This window comes from Microtus pennsylvanicus, chromosome 11, assembly GCF_037038515.1.
Source record: "Microtus pennsylvanicus isolate mMicPen1 chromosome 11, mMicPen1.hap1, whole genome shotgun sequence".
Classification (NCBI taxonomy): Eukaryota; Metazoa; Chordata; class Mammalia; order Rodentia; family Cricetidae; genus Microtus; species Microtus pennsylvanicus.
This window is the reverse complement of record NC_134589.1, coordinates 98,440,207-98,460,401: the sequence shown is the minus strand read 5'-3', so window position 1 is coordinate 98,460,401 and position 20,195 is coordinate 98,440,207. Positions and strand designations below refer to the sequence as shown.

Here is a 20,195-nt window from a genome sequence, read left to right as displayed (position 1 = left end):
ACTAGGCCAGTCTCTTTTTTGGAACTTTGTAGGTTTGTTTTTCTCCTTAAATACTTTCTTTATCTGCTTTGGATGAAGTGACTGTCAAGCCAGAGAATGCTTCCGTGCCTTCTCTTTCTGATGCAGTTTTCAAATGCTTCAGTCCATTGTACTATTTTTAGGTAGTGTCTGTGAGGGTTCACAGTCATGCTTTCTTAATTTTCCCCTGCTTAACTGTGTGCATGTGTGTGTGCACATATGTCATAGTGTGTGGAGGTCCGAGGACAATTTCAGGAGCTGGTTCTTTCCTTCCACAACAGGAGTCCTACTCCAAGTTTGGTGGCAAGTCTCTTTACCTGCTGAGACATGCTGCTGGCCCTCAGTCATATGTAACGTCACACCCATCTCAAGCTCCATGGAGATATGGAAGCCCCGGGGCACCTTTTCATTCTAGTTCTGGTGGATGAACCATGCTGTGTATTGCCACTGGAGTTCAACTTGATCAGATGCAAGAGAATTTAAAGGAGCAGAGTAGAGAGGGAACCAACATTATTAAGCAGACAGATGTCCCCTGCAATAAACATGCACAGGTCAGAGTTGATCTTATGGCTATGACACAGGTCCTTGATGACTTTCTACTTCATGCTTACCTAGAACACACTTCCGTTTTCTTTTGTTCTCTTTCTGCTGCTCTTCATCCATTTCCTCCTTCTTTCTTTCTTTTTTGGCAACTACCTTGGTCAAAGCCACCCCTGTCTTCCATCTTGATTGAAGGAATAACATAGTTCTGTAAACAGCACCCGGTATCTGGTCTCCTTGACTAGTCTCTACACCACCTCACATAGCCCTGTAAATAGCACCCAGTATCTGGTCTCCTTGACTAGTCTCTACACCACCTCACATAGCCCTGTAAATAGCACCCGGTATCTGGTCTCCTTGACTAGTCTCTACACCACCTCACATAGCCCTGTAAACAGCACCTGGTATCTGGTCTCCTTGATGGTCTCTACGCCACCTTACAATGACATTACTAAAGTGCTATGGCACTCCCTTGATTAAAAACCTTCAATGGCTTCTCATTTTAAGATAAAGACAAAATTGAAGATGCCAGCAAAGCTTCATCCACCCTCTCAATGCCACATTTCTCTTTCTATCTCTTTCAACTTCAAACACCTATATCTGATGTTTTGTATGTACCACAGACTTGGGCATTCCTTGTTCCATTAACCTATTCCCAGTTTCTTTTACATAATCAATGCTGACATACCCCATAAATCAAAACATACTTCTTGGGTTTTATTTTCTCCTTTTGTGCTTTCCAATAATATACCTTTCTTTTTCTCTATTTAAAAAAAGGTGTGTGTGTGTGTGCATGCGTGTGTTTGTGTGTGTTTGTGTGTGCACATATGTAGAGGCCAAATAAGGACATTGGGTATCTTCCTCAGTTACTCACCATGTAATTTTTGAGACAGAGTTTCTTACTGACCCTGAAGATCATAACTGAGCCAGATTACCTGGGGCCATCCTATCTCCACGTCTATAGCACTAGGGTCACAGGCATGTGCACCCATGCAGTCTTTTCATGGGATGCAGGGGGTCGGAACTCAGGTCCTAATATTTACCTAGCTAACACTTTGCCAACTAAACCATTTCCTCAGCCCCATATCCTATTTCTTGTAGCGTGTCAGAGATCTGTAGTTAATCAGCTCATATATGTCCTTTCCCTTAGACTATAAACCTCATGAGAGCAGGGATCACATCTGTTTCCTTTTAATCTTCACCCAACTAGCTAAGCCTTGACAGGTAGCAAATAAATATTAGCCAAATGAGTAATAAACAGATGGGCTATCATTACTTTGAAGCTAAATCTGTGTAGTTTTTGAGGAAGCAGTTTCTTTCTGGGGAACCTATAGAAAGAGAATAGAATACAAAGGGCTAGAGAGAGGGTGCAGCGGCTAAAAGCCTTTGATGTTTCTGCTGAGGAGCTGAATTCAGTTCCCAGGATACACAATCTCACTACTACTTGCAATCCCTGCTCTTGTGATCCAACACCCTTTTTTCTTCTAACCTCTGTGGTCACCCACCTATGTGTGGGCATCCATGTGTTCACAGACATGCAGAGAGAGAGAGAGAGAGAGAGAAAGAGAGAGAGAGAGAGAGACAGAGAGAGAGAGACAGAGAGAGAGAGAGAGAGACAGAGAGACAGAGAGAGAGGTGGTGCAGAGAGAGAATGATACACGTTCAGCTTCTCATATAAGAAGACCATGTGAACCCAGGTCAATGATTTGGTAGTCAAAAGTATTAACATGTTGATTATTAATGCCTAGATACAAGACTGGAATTTTGAAAATGAGTGCATGCTGGTGGATTGGAGTGAATGTAGTTAGTAGTGCCTCCATAGGTACCAATAGGCCCACAGCTGGAGGCCCTGTATGATGGTAAGCAATGGTTATGCATGCTTATGCTGTAATAGTGTGCTGATGGTAGCATGCACTCATTTGCTGGATGCCTCTTTAAGTCTTCCCTAAAATGTGTCTTTCTCTCTTCTCCATCTAGATTTATGGTCAATGTGACATGGGATGGCAAAGACTTGTCCTTCACTGAAGAAGGCTATCAGGTGCACCCCAGGCTTGTGGTGATTGTGCTGAACAAGGACCGAGAGTGGGAAAAGGTGAGTGTGTGCAGAATGCGGGGGTATAGCATGTCCTGTGCAGTGGCTCGGAGCTCCCTTCCAAAGCCCAGGGCCAGCCTTTCTGAGGACCAGGCAGGTGCAAATGTATAGGAATGTATAGGAATGCACTTATAGTTGTGTGCTGTTCTCGGGTCCCATAGTTCTGGACAGATTTAGGACAACGTAAAGATGGTTAAGCTCCAGTTACAGAAAAGCGGTAGCTAATGTTCACTGTAGCAAAGATCACATTGATTTTCTTGAGTCTGCTAAGCATGTACCATGTTCACCATTTGCCATGTAACATGAAGGGCCAGCTTGTTGGGGTTTCTGTCCCGCCTGGTACCCCACAGCCGGCCAGTCCCAGAGAAAATCACACAGAGATCTCCATAAGTATCAACTGATTGACCCATTAGCTCAGTCTTCTTATTAGCTCTTGTGGCTTATATTAACCCATTATTCTTATCTATGTTAGCCACATGGCTCGGTACCTTTCAGTCAGACAGGACTGCGGAGGGAGCTTCCTACTTCCCAGAATACTCTTGTTCTTTTCGTTCCGTCTCTATTTCTTGTCTGGTTAACTCACCTATACTTCCTGCCTGGCCAATGAACATTTATTTAAAACATGATTGACAGAATACAGACAATTCTCCCATACCATTGCCATTTTGTGAAACAGTCTGTATTTTAATTTACTTAGTTTTTTGCTCCAAGTAAACTAGCTTTCAAAACTTCAGCATATCCCTTCTTCCTGCAAATCATACTGAGGACAGGGAGCATAGATGTCTTAAAAAAAGAACATATCATATTAATTCTGAAAAGTGAACATGTAAAGTTCACAGCTAGCTCAGGCATCCAGGTGGTTGGGGACGATCTCACAGTGACCATCCCTAAGAGGATTGCCAAGGCTGTCAGTGAGAAGACCTGCAACTGCCTCCTGCTCAAAGTGAACCAGATTGACTCCGTGACCGAGTCTCTGCAGGCATGTAAGCTGGCCCAGTCCAATGGTTGGGGCGTCATGGTGTCCCATCGCTCTGGGGAGACCGATGATACTTTCATCGCTGACCTGGTAGTGGGGCTCTGCACTGGGCAGATCAAGACTGGCGCCCCTTGCCAATCCGAGTGCCTGGCCAAGTACAACCAGATTCTTAGAATGGAGGAAGAGCTGGGCAGCAAGGCCAAGTTTGCCGGCAGGTGCTTCAGGAACCCCCTGGCCAAGTAAAGTGGATGCAGATCCCTGGAGCCACCAGCTGCTTAGATCCCGTCCCTGATGTCATCAAGGCTGCTCAAGGCCGGCCCAGTGCTTGCCCCTCCCATGCCATTGCTTCCTTAGACGTCTTCAGTCCGCCCAACCACCTGGAGCCCTGCTGGAAACCCCAGGTTTGTAATCATGTGACTGGTCCGAATCATTGTCACCTCACTTCCAAGCTAGTGTCTGGAGCCCAGTGTAATCTCTAGGGTGGCCACAGGAAAGACCCCTGCCCCAGCAGTTCTACATGCAGAATAAATGCCTCAGTGACCCGTAAAAAAATAAAAAAGAAAAAAAAGAAAAATCACCCCATATACTGGCACAACCTGTGTCACAGAAGAGAGGCTCCATAGAATATACTAAATTCTCAGAAACATTGATACCTGCCCTAGTGGCACACCTTCTTCTCCATATCCCAACTACCAAGGCAATCCTCACACTACCACATAAAGAGTGCAATGACAGGGTCAAGTCCTAGGACAATCGTGCAAGAAGAGGCAGAGAGAGGGTAAGGGCCAGAGGAGAGAGAAGAGTCCTGTGAAATGCTGTCTTCTGAACATGAATCATGGTTGTTGGATGTGTGACCTCCTAGCAGCTGTGGTTGTCTGCATAAGCTCCACATAAGATCAAGCCAGCTAACAGCCCAGCATGGACGGGGGAGAGGCCCCTGAGGCCCTACTCCTAGCTGAGGAACATCGAGAGCTGCATGGGATGTGGTCACTAGTAGCTTGCCCATGCCCCCAGTGAACCCCAGCACACCCATGCATATATAGGCAGCATTAATTGGTCCTAGGGAGTTACAAAATAAATAAAATTTAAAAAAGGCCAAAGTTTAAAATGGTATTGTTGACTAGCCTTTGACAAGATATGCCTAAATAACATTTCTAAATGTTATTGGCATCTTGAAGTTTCTTTGCTTTGCACATGAAATGGACGAGGGGGAAACTTTGGAGAGGAGGAAGGCACAGGGCGGTGAGGGGGAGGAAATGCTCTATGCACAGGAGCCATTGCGGGCCCAGTGACACTCTCCTAAAGGGCGACAAGGCAGCCCAGGAAAACATTGCCTGCTCCATTCACCAGCTACAAAAATGTGTTTCTCCAAGAATGTGTCCAAAATCCACCAGGGCAGACGGTGTTTGGAATCTAAAATGAGTCTCATATTTGAATAAATTGAAATGCTATAGAATAAACCTTCTAATAACAGCAGTATTCAAATAAAATTCAGCAAAAAAGATATATCCAGTAAATGCTTGTTTGGAAATTATGACAAATGTCTACTTAAATTTTAGGTCAAAAGAGAAATAAAAGAGATAGTAGAAAATATTTTAAACAGAATGGAAATAAAAACACAACATACCCAAACTGGAAGGGTAAAGGTGAATATGTCTTAGGAGGGAAATTTATGACTGCAGTTCATCATAATTAAAGGGAATTTGTGGAGCTGGGGCGATGGGTCTGTGGGTGAGAGTACTTGCTGCTCTTCCAGAGGACTAGAATTTAGTTCCCAGCGCTCATGGCTCAGTTTGTAACTCCCTGTAGCTCCAGCTCCCAGCTACCGAGTACCTTTCTATTGGCTTCCTTGGGTATTCACTCACACATCCACACAGACACAGATATATGCACATAAATAAAAACAAAATAGATCTTTTAAAAAAGACAAATTATAAAGTCCATAATTTATCCTGGGGAAAAAAAGAAAAAGATAGTGACATATCTGTATAATCCCATCACTGGGAGGTTGAACCAGAAGGTCTGCAGATCACGACCCTATCAAATTGCACAGGAAGACCAACCTTATCTCTCTGTCTCTGTTTCTCAGTCTTACAGCACATAGGAAGCTAAAGAAAGAACCCAAACAATGCAAAAGGAAAATAAGAGATACAAGAGAAAGTCAACAATTTAGAACCCAGCCTTTAGGAAAACATTAATAAAATCCACTGCAATAGTGATTGTGCAAAAAGGGAAACAAATAGTTCCTACTAAAACACAAAGGTGATGCCTCTACAGACTTTACCGTTTCCAAGTAGTGAAGAGGAACATCACATAAAATTTATCCCAACAAGTTTGACAGTATTGTTAAACTGGGAAAATACTTCAGAGAAACATGATTTTCCCAAACTGAATTGGGAAGAAGTCAGACACCTGAATAGTTTATATTGCTAGGGACTTAAATATGTAACAGAAAACTTCCTTTTTTGGTGTGAAAAAGTAATTTATTTTCATTACTCCCATTTTCTACTGTCCAGATGGCTTCACTGTGAATTCAATCAAATGTTTAGAAAATAAGTAACAGCGATGTACACAGATTTTCACCATCTTACTAATCACAGGCAATAATGTTGCCTAAAAAGATAATGCATCACAGAGAAGAGGGGTTTATTTTAGGAATGAAATATTGGCTTCACATTCAAAAACTAAATTGATGTAATTTACCATATTAACTGAATAAAGGGGAAAATTATATAGTTATTTCAACAGATGCAGAAAACACAGTTGACAAAATTCACTATCCATCTTGATAAGAAGGCCAATTAATTCCATACTCTGACATAGGCTATCTATGAAAATCCTATAGCTAGTATCTTTTATAATATAATATTATTTTCATTTTTTAAAGAATTTTATGCATGAATAGTATGTATTTTGATCATATTCACCCCAACCTCTCTAGATTATTCTAGGTCCCCATACATGACTCTGTCTCAGTTTCACATCCCGTTTTTAACTTTATTTTTAATTTTAATCTTTATTGCCTACTAAACCTAATTATGTGGTTCATCCATGGGACCACGTCCCTAAAGAAAACTGACTCTTCATCCCTAGGCAGCCATCAATTGTCACTGTCTCTTCAGCTAGGGATGGGGACTCGCAAGCCCCTCCCCCATCCATGATGGACTGTTGACTGGTTTGACCTTGTTCCGGTCTTGTGCAGACAGTAATAGCTGTTGTGAGATCACAAGGGCAGTGGCCATGTTATGTCCACAAGACCCTCTACAGCTAATATTTTATCAGATGATGAAGCAGGGAAGACAGATCTGAAAATGCACAGGGAGGTGATACTGGCTGACGATGAGAAGAAAGTTATAAGACTTTCTAATGAACGGCATCATGTCAGCTCAGGGGCGAGAAGGAGCTAAGAATAAACCCGGACCACTTACTTACACTATGTACAAAAACTACTTGAAACAAATTGTAGGATTGTGTTAAAACTAAAATCAGAATGTTTCCAGGAGATGATGAAGGAGGATTTGGAAGGCTCAAGGGGCCCTCAGGTTTCTTTTTTCCTTTTATTTTTGAGATTATAATATAATTATACCATTTGTCCCTTCCCCTTACTCCATCTAAACCCTCCCATATATACCTCCTAGCTCTGTTTCAAATTCATAGCCTCTTTTTTCATTAATTGTTGTTACATGCACATATAGTAATATATATTCCTGAATATAACTGACTCAGTCTGACAACACATTTCTTAACATCCAGCAAGCATAAAACTGCAATCTTTCAAAATATAAAAAGCGTTTTGCTTATATAAAGGCATTTTTAGAAATGAAAAAAGACAAAATACAATTTGGAAGATATGATACATGTATGTTATGAAGGATAGCCATTCAGAATATGTAAATAACTTAAAACCAATGATAAAATGATCAACAGTATTAATAAAAATAGAAGTTGTCTTAGATGGTTCATAAAAGATACTATTCAAATGTCTATACATTCAGGGAAATGCTTAATATCACTGTTCTTGAGGGGAATATAAATCTGTGTGTCTGTGTGTATGTGTGTTTGTGTGTGTGTGTGTGTGTGTGTGTGTGTGTTGTGCTGAAGACTGAACCAGTTAGTTTTGCATGTTAGGCAAAAGCTCTGCCCCTGATTATACCCTCATCATAGGGTCAGCAAATTAAAATAATTCCTAGGATTCACATTTTATACCCACTTAGTGGGTATTAACATAAATATTGACAGTATTATTTTTTAGTGAGGGCATAGTCTCATACACTGAGCTGAGAATCTAAATTGCCACCAGCAAGGGAAATTGTTTGGTTTCAGCTTTATAAAGAGAAACATACATAATGCATACAGACCTTATCACCCAGGAGTTCCATCCCTAGTTATAATATATATATATATATATATATATATATATATATATATATATATCCAAACATGCATACATATATGTGTATGATATTGCTAATAAAATTTTATTTATACAGAAAACTTCCGAAATAACCTAAGGTGTGTCTATAAGGAAAAGAATAAATTAAATATAGCATATTCACAAAATTGACAGCTTTTTATTAAGAAGGAAGGAATTCCTATCATGTATATTAATGGGTATAACTAAAAAGCATTATGTTGGACCAAAGGAGACAGAAACAAAATATTATAATGCATTATCATTTTATATGAAATTCAAAAGAAGGTAAAACTTTCTAATGAAGTCAGACGGAAGCACATCAGTTGCTGTCTTAACGAAGAACTGTTGCCACGAAAGAAACCTAGAACATTTTCTAGAGTGATGGAATGAGTCCAGCTATGGCAACAAGTTCTGATCACTTATTGCCTTTCTTTGCACCTAAGTTAAAAAGTTAAGTTCTGTAGGTTGGGTGACTCAGCACAATTAACCAACAGATATTACTGACTCATATGTAATAACCCATTCAGGGATTAACATTACCTAGAGTAGAGCAAATCATTGATTTGCTCTCTTTTTCCTCTTGGTGATTTATGAAACATGACTGAAAACGCTGTGCATTCATCTAACAGATGAACGCATGGCCTGCTCTGTGCCTGGCACTGTTTTTGATCCTTGGAGTTTATCACTAAGTAAGAGGATAATTTCTATACTCACGACAGTTGATTGAAGAGTGTAGATGTTGATGAGATGGGGGTCTTCATGTCTGTTTCGCCTGCAAGAATAAAACACTATCTTCTAGTTGACCATCCCTGGGTTTTCTCTTCTCTTCCTTCTTATAAACTCTGTCACTCACTGTGTTAAGTGTTTTATGATTCCATCAGTATATGGCATTGCTAATGCATCCGGGACTTTGAACATTCTGTTTCTTTGTCTTTTGTGTATCTCTTCTTTCTTTCATTCCCCATTTTCCAGGTTTTCCTTCCACACACACCTGCAAAACCCAAACGGGAAGGTTTGTTTTGTGATCATAGCAAGAGGTAGAGAATGTACATGTTGTTGAGTTGGGAGGTTGTTGGCATAACCTAAAGGTCGCTTTTAAGCTGCAAAACCATTCTTGTAGGTTGTACTTGAAAACCCAGGCTTGGGCTTGGCTTACAATTGTGAAATTTCTGTGTTGCCTTTGGATTGGGCTCATATCCAAGGAGCCAGATTACAAGCAGGTCACTGCAATAGAGGTAATAACACTGAATGAAAGAAAGATGCCTTTGCCATTCTACACTTCCAGATACAAAAAAAAAATGCTTTTGAATACTTTGTATAGCCTACATTCCTGTTGAGATACAGCAGTTGCCCCCAGAGGCAGCCTGGGGAGTTGCTGCCCAGTTGAGCTTAGCATGTCCAAATAGTTCCTGTCAGTGGTCTCTTCTCCTGGCACACAGGGGATCCAGAATTCAGAAATAACTTCCTGTGCTTCTGTCTCTAAGACAAGGAAGCCAGCGGAGCAGGAAAACACCAGACATGTGCTCCCGAGCTTCCCAGAACACCACGCTGCCCCAGCAGGTCAGCAGAGGGGCAGGGCTGCCAGGGACAGAGTTGGTATTCTGACACAGAAGGGCTTTCTTCTCATCATCCCATGGAATCCCTGCAAGCAGTGCATGAAATGAGGGTTTTATGAGAAAGATTAAGGCCTTTCAGAGGGGTGCTGGTGTTTTCTGGGCCTTTGTGTGCGGCTGGCAAGGATTCTTGTAGGTCCATACACCACTCCAGAACCCAGAACTCAGCAACCTTTCTCCTGAAAACTGGAATTTCTGAGTCATTGTTTCTCTATTTTTTTCTGCTCTTTGTGGAACTTGGTGAGCCCAGGGCTTCTAGAGATGTTTGCAAACAATACTTCCCCTGAGATCTAATGAGCAATCCATCCAGGACAGCCAACATCCCGTGTGCCCATTCCAGGGCTAATAGGCTACTAAATGTGAGGCTTGCAGGTATCCTCATGCAGTTTATAAATAAGGCAACCTTAGTACAGTGCTATCTGTATTCTACTGGATGCAGTATCAAATACAGAGAAGAGAGGAAGTGACCTTGGCCTGGTCATATGGGTCAGGTATTTCTGAGGATGGGAACTTTAGATTGGACTTAGTGATAAACTATATTTCATCGGGCTGAACTTTTTCTTATTAACAACTGCCAAAGCCTTTAGAACAATTTCATTAGCTACTCAATGTTTTAATAATTTTTAAGTGAAAGATAGATGTAGATAAAAACACACACACATGTGAACACACATACATGTATACACACATACAGACGATCTTCATATTTTTAATTAATAAATAAAACTAAGTCAATGGGTGGTGGGAAATGTGGTTTTCATGTTTATGTATGCTGCAGAAAGGGTAAGTCCAGCCTAGTGATGCATCCCAGGACAGATAGAAAAGGAATATGTATTGGAAGAGCGATTTAAGGAGATATTTAAAACATTTTGAAGCTTTATATCACATACAGACAGGACAAAAACAGACACACATTAAAGTAAAAGGTTGTGTTCCTTTCAGGAGGTTCAAAGATGATTATTTCTGAAAAGACAAGAAACCATCATTGTGAAGGGAGGAAGACCCTCATTTTGATGGGGGAAACTCTTGTTATTATGGGGTAGAAACTTGTTGCAACAGAGGAGAGCCTCATCATGACAAGATAGATCCTCATTATGACAGGGGAGACCCTTATCACAACAGAGGAGATCCTCATGGTGACAGAGTGACACTGTTGACAGGGAGAGACCCTCATAATGATTGACTGTGGAGAACCTCCCTAGTTCTTCCTGAAGGAAAGTTCCCATTGTACTTGACCTGACAGATCTGACTTTTCTCCCCATGCTTATGGCTCTCATGTCTAACCATAGCTTTGGTTGCCCTGCACAGAGACACTTCCATGGCCTTCCCTCCTATATAGCTCTATCTGCTAGTCTATAGAGCTGCCAACAGACTCCCTATGCAAAGCCAAGGCAAACTGGCTTGTTTGCTGAGCCTGCAAAGCAGGCTCTTCTCCTCCCAGTGTTCTGCAAGCACGCATATGTGATCACTGTCCTATCCCATTGGACATTCTTCCTTCTTTAAGTTCCTTTTGCAGCAACCGTGCATCTGGATGGTTCCAGGCACACTAGGCCTTTTGCACTGTCTCTGCAGACCCACATGCCACCTCCTAAGAGGGTCAGCAGTGTGCTTTGTGATCGCCTGTGTGCATATTCATCTCTACTTAGACTAGAAGCCCACCCAGGGAAAGATCTGATCATCTGTTTCTCCAGCTCCATCGGCAGGATTTGTACAAGGGCGCAGATGGGCCCCTCTAAATCTGTTACAGTTATGCTGACTTCACTTACCATTTGTTAGGAGCTATTCTGTCCTAAGAAGGAGAATGAGAATTTTACATTCATAATCTCATGTAGGTGTTTCAAAAAATCCATCTAAAGTAAGTTTTTTATTCTTATTTCAGATAATGTAAATTCAAGATCAGACAGGCTAGTGACCTGATGATGATCTTCCAGCTAGGTTATGACACAAACAGGAGCAAATGTAGGTCTTGCTGATCCGAAAGCTGTGCTCTGCAGCACCGCATCACGCCCAGTAACTGCTGGAGGGATGCTTAGAGGGGACGGGAGGGAGCTTGACCTCCCACTCTCATGCTCACAGTTCTCACTGGATGTGGAAGAGTCTACTAAAGTCAGCTAATTGGAATGTGTGGTATAAACATTTTTATGTCTCACAGCCTTGTCTCTTTCAGATTGGGTCATTAAGGAAGGGGTTGTACCCTGTCTTGTACATTTTACACAGAATAAAAGAGGGGCCACTTGAAGAATTTCTCATACAGAAAGAGAATTTAACAAATCAACCCTTTCACTGATTGACCGCATGTTTGTGCGGACAGGGATGTCAGAGAACAATGTTTGTTCTCTCCTTCCACCATGGCAGACCTGGGAGTCACACTTAGCTCATCTGGCTTGGAAGCAGGGCCTTTTAACCACTGAGCAAACACTCCATTCCTAAATGGGGATTTTGTTTAAAAAAAAAAAGCTAAGCTTGCTTTGAATCTACGTCTGCTTGTAGTATGTTGATGTGTGATTATATGGAGGGAGGCATTATGGTATAGACAGATACTGTTTTAATGCCTTTTTGTGGTATGGAAGACTGAACCCAAGTTCTCATCCATGGTAGGCAAGTGCTATAGTACTGAGCTACCATCTCAACCCAAACTTTGTTTATTTTGAAACAAGATCTCACATAGTCTAGGAAGGCCTCACTCTCAAGAAGCAGTTAGGACTCAAACACCTCCCACCATGCCTGGCCTAACATGATAGTGGTATTTTCTTTTTCTCAGTACTGGGGATTAAGTCTAAGCCCTTGCACATGCCCATAAAGCACTATACCAACCAAATTACATCCCAGCTCTTTGAATTTTAATGGCTACATAATAATTGTATGCATATATACAGCACAAAGTGTTGTTCAATACACATATACCATGTGTAATGATCTGATCAGGTAATTAACAAATCCATTCATCATTTCTTTGTGTTTAAAAATTCAAAATCCTCTCCATTAGCTATTTTGCAATATACAGCCAATTATTGCCAGTCGTAATTACCCCGCAGGAGGAGAAATTTTTCTTTCTATCACAACCATCCTCCCATACCCATACAGATCTGCCCTCTAGTCCCTTATCTGCCCCTTTTAGTTTAAGAGAACTGCGGCTCCGTTCAGTCACTGTATGTGCGCTCCCCTTTCAGATCATCATTTCCCATCTCCACTATCATATTCATTCTAGGGTCGTTCAGGGAGTCATAGAACTCTGTGTGTGTGTGTGTGTGTGTGTGTGTGTGTGTGTGTGTGTGTGTGTGTGTATGTGTGTGTGTTCAATATTCTGCAAGAAGAGCCATCTTACCCAAGAACTGAGATATTTGTATAAACACCGTCTTTGGCTTATACATACAAATATTCCTATGAATATTTTAGAAGTAGAACATGAAGGAAAGTCTTAGTTGTGAGGATGTCACTGTCACACAGTAAGTGACAGTGGGTGGAGCGGTCGCATGGACTGTGCTTCTGTCAACAGCGGCAGCTTGTAGGACAAACCGTGCCGTCTGCCACAGTCAGCACTAAAGGCATTTTGTGTTTGTGTTCTATTTTCCATTGTTTTTGGCTATCCTGTCTTTGGTATCCAACTATAGATGCTCACCACACTCCCAGGATGGAGAGGAGACTGGATGGGACTCATACTCTGGAACATTCCCGATGATAAAGGGTCATAGTGGTCTTTTTTACAAGTGCAGTTCCTTGGACTATTTCAGGACCAGACAAGAAAAGAGGCCAAAGCCTTGTTAGCTTGGCTGCCAACCATGTCTGAATCCACATCTGTAGCTTTCATGTGCTTCCCTGGGGATTCCAGAAAGATGAGGAGACACTGCTGACATCATGCATGTGCCCCCATGATTCCAAGATCGTCTAGATCAGAGCTGTTGTCAAGAGCCCTTGCTTCTTAGCCTTTGTCTTTTTTCTGCTCTGGAAGATTCTGCTTAGCTGAAATGCTTAGACAAAATGTGGAAAAAGAAGGAAGGAAAGAAATTAGATCTTTTGTAGTCTTTCTGTGTGTGGAGGGTGCATGTCCAGGAGTGGGTACACACGCATGTGTGTGTGTGTGTGTGCGTGTGTGTGTGTGTGTGTGTGTATGCGTATTGAGGCCAGAAGTCATCCTTGGGTGCTGTTCCTCAGATACCACCCCCCTTGTTTCATGGGACAGAATGTCTCACTACTCTGAAACTCACCAAATAAGCTAGCCTGGCTTGCCTGAAAACCTTAGAGACACATCTATGCCCTCTGGAATTGCAAGCAGGCACCAACAACCCGGGCTTTTGCTGCATGTTAAACACACTCTGAAAAATTAGACAGTTACTAAGACCAGATGAAATACTATCTATGGCTGCGATTGAGGACATAATCATCTCAGTTAAATCTTTCCACCTAACCAGAAGCAACTGAACTGGGGATATTTGACCCTTTTCTAGTCACATTCATATTATCAAGAATTTTTTTTCTTAAGCACCAGCTGTGTGCACATGTTTGTTGAAGGTTGAAAACTAGATAAAACATCCGGTCTTTAAGAGACTTGGAATCTAACAGGACACCGGGGTATGCTAAGAACTTCAGCAGAACCTGAGGTGTGCTGCAGATGTTCAGCAGTGACTCCAGGGTCTCAGAGAAGATGTATATGAGGCAGAAGAATTAAGGGCACCTCTACAGAGCACTCCTCATTTGTACGGGGTCTCGGGGAATAAGCAAGACATGGACACCAGAAGCTGGAGGAGAGCCATGCACACAAACCCAAACACCTCAAACTCATGTTCAGAGGCAAACACTCTTGAGTTCTATTTGAGCATGACTTGTGCATGCTAAACAGAAATTGTAGCAAAGAATTCTAAGAATGGCTCAATAACATTTAAACAAAAATGGTAGCTTGCTCGAATCTTTGAACAATTGTCTAAAGGTTCATTTAAAGGAAATGGAGATGTAAGGGGGTAATGCTCTGGAAGATACAGGGTAGGTCTGATTGAGCTATTATTCCTTCCTAGAGTTCGTGGCTTTGATGAGCAGCCACTCTTGTGGTTACATAGTGTTCCATAGCAAGAAGGCATTCGTTATTTGATATTGAGTTTCCCAGAGAGAGGCTGTGAGGACAATTACATAAGCCCTTTAAAAGGAGACCGGTCTCCAAGCTCCTATCATGAGATGGGTTTTTCTGTTTTCCAGATCTAAGAACAGAAGGGTGTCTTAAGCTCGTTTCTTGTTGCTCTGCAAAAACACCTTGACAGACTTAAGGGAGAAAGTTTATTTTGACTCATGGCTCCAGGGTACAGTCCTCCGTAGCCTGGAAACCACAGGAGCAGGAGCTTGGGAAAGCTGATAGTGATATATACACAGTCACTAAGGAGGGAAGAGAGAGTGGGAGAGAGAGAGAGAGAGAGAGAGAGAGAGAGAGAGAGAGAGAGAGAGAGAGAAAGAGAGAGAGAGAGAGAGAGAGAGAGAGAGAGAGAGAGAGAGAGAGAGAGATCATCTAGTGCTCTGCGACAGTCACAAAAGGATCAAAAGGGAAAGAGAGCTGAATACTAGTACTCAGCCAGCTTCTTTCTCTGCAGTCTAAGACCCTCAACAGGGAATGGAGACACCCTCCTTTCCGGGGTCTTTCCTCCTCAGTTAACCCAATTGAAATAATCCCTCACAGGCATACCAGAAATCCCCTTTTCTAAGTGATGCCAGCTCCTGTTATGTTCACAACATAAGCATCACAAGGGCGCTGTGTGGAGTGGAAAGGCAAAGCTATGGCCAGTCCTTGCTAAGATGCAGAGGAAAAGTAGGACATGAGACCTCTGACCTCAAAGACCTGAATTCGGCTAACACGCTCTGGGGGTTCAGTATGGCATTCTCTGAGATGGTCCAGAGCCCAGTTTTGTGGTAGCCTGAGAACCAAACTGAGCCCTCTTGGACTTAAGTCCTACAATGCTATCAGATAATAAATGTGCATTGTTACAGATGGCTATGCAGGGATTTATTGTACAACAGTAGAAAATGCAAACTTTTTAGAAGAATTGAAGGCTGTGGTCACTGGAATCTGCATTATAGAATATAGGATTTTATTTAGTAACCCCCGAAGGCACTGTTGAAGATCTTGAGGGGAGAGGGCCACATTAAATAAAAGGAAGAACTAACCTTCACTTAGCCCTTGGTGTGCCGAGGAGCGTATCGGGCATTGGTCTAACCCTCACATCCGCACTGAGCCTCTATGGTCTTTCTTTTCAGCATAGGGAAAGAGGCCAGAGGAAGCGCTTCAGCTTGCTCAGGGTCACAGAGCTGGAGAACTGTAAAGTGTGGACATTGCACCCAACAGCCAGTACTCACAGACAGAAACTGGGATGCTTCTCACACAGAAGTGCTAGTGGAAACGACTCTTCCTGAAGAGCTATTTAGGAAAAAAGGAATTGTGAGGAACTGGTGCTCTGAAAGATGCCTGGTGCTCTGAAAGACGCGTGAAAGACGCGTCGCAGGGAGGAAGTGGGTAGACAAGTTTTTACAATCCTATTTTAGGTGTAGGTTTGAGTTAGTTGCTCACAGACTAGGCAGTTCTAGATAAAATTTGTTGCATCTGTATGAAACTGATCATTTTTCTTCCTTTATTCTTGCCCCTTCTCCTCACCTTCCTCTTTTTCCCAAATCCACATTTAAAGTCGAGTGCCCTTTTTTGTAAGATGAGTTTGGTAATATCACCAACCTTAGCAAAGTCTTATGGAATTTAATTTGTTTCCTTATATAATGATCATTAAGTTTCTCAAATGATGTGAGGGAAAGTGAAGTCATTACAAAAGACTTAAAATTATCATCTGTCTTCCCCAGAGTCACGCACAGGAACTATTTTAAATACCCACATGGTACAATATGTCAGGTCACAGGAAGGAAGGTGCAGTGGATCTCTGTAAATTGACTTGTCCAGCAGGATAAGGAATGGCATCTCATAAAGGTGTATATATTCTGGCTTGACATGAGTTGGTTTATTTACTTTTTAAATTCATTTACATTTTTTTGTATTTATAGTTTTAACCCACCTCAAACTGATGTTGAATCAGTGGTATCCTTCAAGGCCACATTCTGCTAAAAGTTTTCTAGATTTCAAAAGTTAAAACAGCGACAACAAAATGCAGTTCACAGAAAAGATCTCTCTATGGGAACATAGGGTTGTTAATGCTAAAGACAGGTGATAATGGTAGTGGTAGCCGCGTGGTACTGATGATGAATGATAATGGTGATACTGTTGCTGAAAGTGATGTTGATGATGACTGATGGGTAAATATTTTGTTTACTTTCATTAGTTCTTTAAGAATTTTGTATAAAATCTTTTGATCATATTCCACTTTTGAATTTGTAGCTGTCCACTGGAACACAGTTAAGCAATCATGGACATATAAAAACACATTCTTCCTCTTTTGGTATCTATCAGTTGCCAATAGCTCCTTGGCTAATAATGGGGCCTTATGAGTGCCTTCCCTCTCCATGATGGGGGGTTTTGTCTGACTTGAGCTGGCACAGTTATTATGCATCCTATCATAACCACTGAGAGTTCATATCTACAATGGATCATGTGTGTCCTTAAGACACCGTTGCCTTGTAGCTACTTACTCCCTCTTGCTTTTACTATTCTTCTGTCCCTTTTCTTCTGGGATCCTTGAACACTGGGAGGAGATGGTGGAATATAGATGTCCCATTTAGGCCTGAATGTCTGCGTTCTCTTCTCTGCACCTTGACTAACTGTGGATCTGTATTAATCACAATCTGCTGCAAAGCAAAAACAAAGTCCTTTTCCAATTATGATTGAAAGATGCACTAACTTGTAAGTATAAAGATAAGTCATTTGAGTCTGTTTAATACTATATAAATCTAGCAAAATCATAGTAGGAAGTTCTCTTCTAACACTAAATAAATAAAGACCATTCAAAAAAAAGTCATATGGTCTACTACTGTAACCATATGAAAACATACATATATGTTTTCTAAAACATATATGCAGACACAAAAAAAGAGTTTACATAGAATTACCTTTTAATGGAGGCAACAGTGCCCTTACTAGACACCACAGGCTAACAAAGAAAAAGTCCAGTGCCAGAAATGGAGTTGGTCACTGAGGTCCCATAGATACCTAAACATTGCAAGTTATTGTCACCAATCTTGGTTATTTACCAGAACTTGACAGTAAGATTCTATTGCTGAAGACACCACACACTTGTAAGAGAACATGGAGAAATAGAGTTTATACTCACCTGGGATCTTCATCACTGCTGGCTACCTTCCATAGTGCTGACTGGTGCTGTGCACACGGCTGGAGGAGAAAAGCAACCATCCATCTTCTTAAGCTTTGAACACCTAATCTACAGTAATGACCAATCTGACAAGACACACACACTGGCGCAATAGTGGCATGGGTTTCATGGATGTAACCAATGGTTTTCTGATTGAATTTAAGGCCTACTCCACAAGATGAGACCGGCACCTGGAAATATTATCAGGGTTAACAACATGTGACTTCACAGTCATAGACCCTAAAAGAAAACCTATCACTGTTACTCTTGATGGCAACAGCCACCATTAGTCGGGCTCTGTAATGTACTGTTCACAATGATATATCTTTACTCTAATATCTTGTTTTGATCTTATAAATTTCTCTTCATTTTTACATCTTTAAAAGGGACATAATGACAATGCTCTTCCATAGAGTTTTAAGAACAGTTGGTATATTAAATGCTTAGAAAATTGACTGACCCACGAAGGATATTCAATAGCTGCCAATCATAAGTAGTTCTTTGTTAACATTATAGGAGGCAAAATGGAAGCTGCATGAGAATTTGTCCAAGGTCATAGAGTAGTAAAGGCAGACTTGGTTCCTGTACCTTGATAGAGTCATAATGGCATGACAGTGTTCAAATCAACTCAACTCAGGAACTGTCTGAGGGTGATGGGGCACAATTACATTGACAGGAAGCATAAATGTGAGGCAAATCCGCTCCCTGCATAGTCTGCCACTGCCATCAATTATGAAAATGAGTGAATAAGATTATTTAAATGACCCCAGATGAGTAAATTATTCAAAGAGCCTCTCAGCTAGAAGTATTTCTAGAAACTTCTGAACAGACAAATGAAAACCATTTAGATTTTCTGACAGGGTCATCCACTTGTCTGTGTTGAGGATGATTCCAAAGAACTGAATATCTCTAGGCAGGGAGAGAGTAGGGAGCTGATGAGGGCTGGAGGCTGGGGTGGGAAAGAAGGGAAGAAGGGAGAGAAGGAGGAGAAGAAGACAGAGACTGTGCCGAAGCCATATTTCCATCATTGTATCTGTGCTGGTTAGTTTTTGTGAACTCGACACAAAACAATTACCTGGGGAGAGGAAATGTCAACCGGGGAATTGCCTCCATCAGACTGTCCTGGGGACATATCTTAGGGGACATTTCCTTAATTAACATTTGATGTAGGAGAACATTGCCCACTGTGGCAGCGCTACCCCAAGGTGTGTGGGCATGGTTTGTATAAGAAACCAAGTTGAACAATCCAATAAGCAGGGTTCCTCTAAGGTCTCTGTTTCAGTTCTTGCCTCCATGTTCCTGCCTTGTCTTCTCTCAGTGATGGTCTATAGTCTGTAAGCTAAAATAAACCCTTGGGTTCCCAGGTTGTTTTAGGTTAGTGATTTCCCGCAGTGCAGAGAAGTGAACTGGGACAGTATCAAATACCTGAGCTGGTCAGCTTACGAAGAGGAAGGCTGGTGTTGGCTCAGCGTCCGAGGTCTCACCCCATTACTGACTGACCTTTTCTTTGGGTGAATCACGATGCATGGAGGAAAGGCAAAGTTCCTCCACTTGTAATTAGTGAGTAAAAGCAGGAAGAGGGGGGACCGGGGTATCCCCATTTCTGTCAAGAGCACACTTCCAGGGGACTTTCAGAATTCCTACAAGGCTCCACTCCTTAAAAGTTTTAACACTTCAAAGTAATGTCACTTGGAGGACCAAATCTTTAACACATCATGGGAGACATTCTTTATCTCAACCATAGAAGAAAGGAAGGGGAGAGGAAGAAGGAAAGAGAAAGTGAGGAGAAAGAACAAGAGTGGGAGAGAAAGAAGGAAGGATAGAAAACAGTCACTGGGCCTTTAGTTAAAGATTGTTCTCAGTTTTCTGGGATGGTATTTGCATGCAGAGCTTAGACTGCTATGGAGGCGGGGGTTGGGGGGCTGGGTAAGTGAGGAGATGAGAAGGTAGAGTCTAGATTCAAACAGAAGTGGTTGGGCTCTACCTGTGCTCGCTCTCTCTCGCCCCTCCCCCTCAAGTTTCAAGTGAGCTGTAATTTGGAGAAAATGTAATATTTTTCTTGATTATATTTCTAAAAGAAGTTTGAAAGTGGATTGAGTCCCAGGTTGGATTTAATGACCCTGGTCCTCAGAACACAGTACAAGCGCATAGGGAGGATGCTCTGAGTGTGGAGCCCACACCAAACCTTAAATAATGGGCTTTCCTATTTATGATTCTGCTTAGCTGCATGTTGGGAAGTAGGTGGCAGTCTCCGACTATA

General features: G+C 41.8%; 1 protein-coding gene across 1 annotated transcript in view; it reads left to right on the top strand.

Moving 5' to 3' along the window:
• Window positions 1-20,195, top strand: part of Grin2a (glutamate ionotropic receptor NMDA type subunit 2A) — a 447,114-nt gene that overhangs the window by 292,770 nt on the left and 134,149 nt on the right. The window contains exon 5 of the mRNA XM_075942009.1: window positions 2,536-2,650. Coding sequence (XP_075798124.1) covers window positions 2,536-2,650 — 115 coding nt within the window. The remainder of the gene's footprint in view (window positions 1-2,535; window positions 2,651-20,195) is intronic.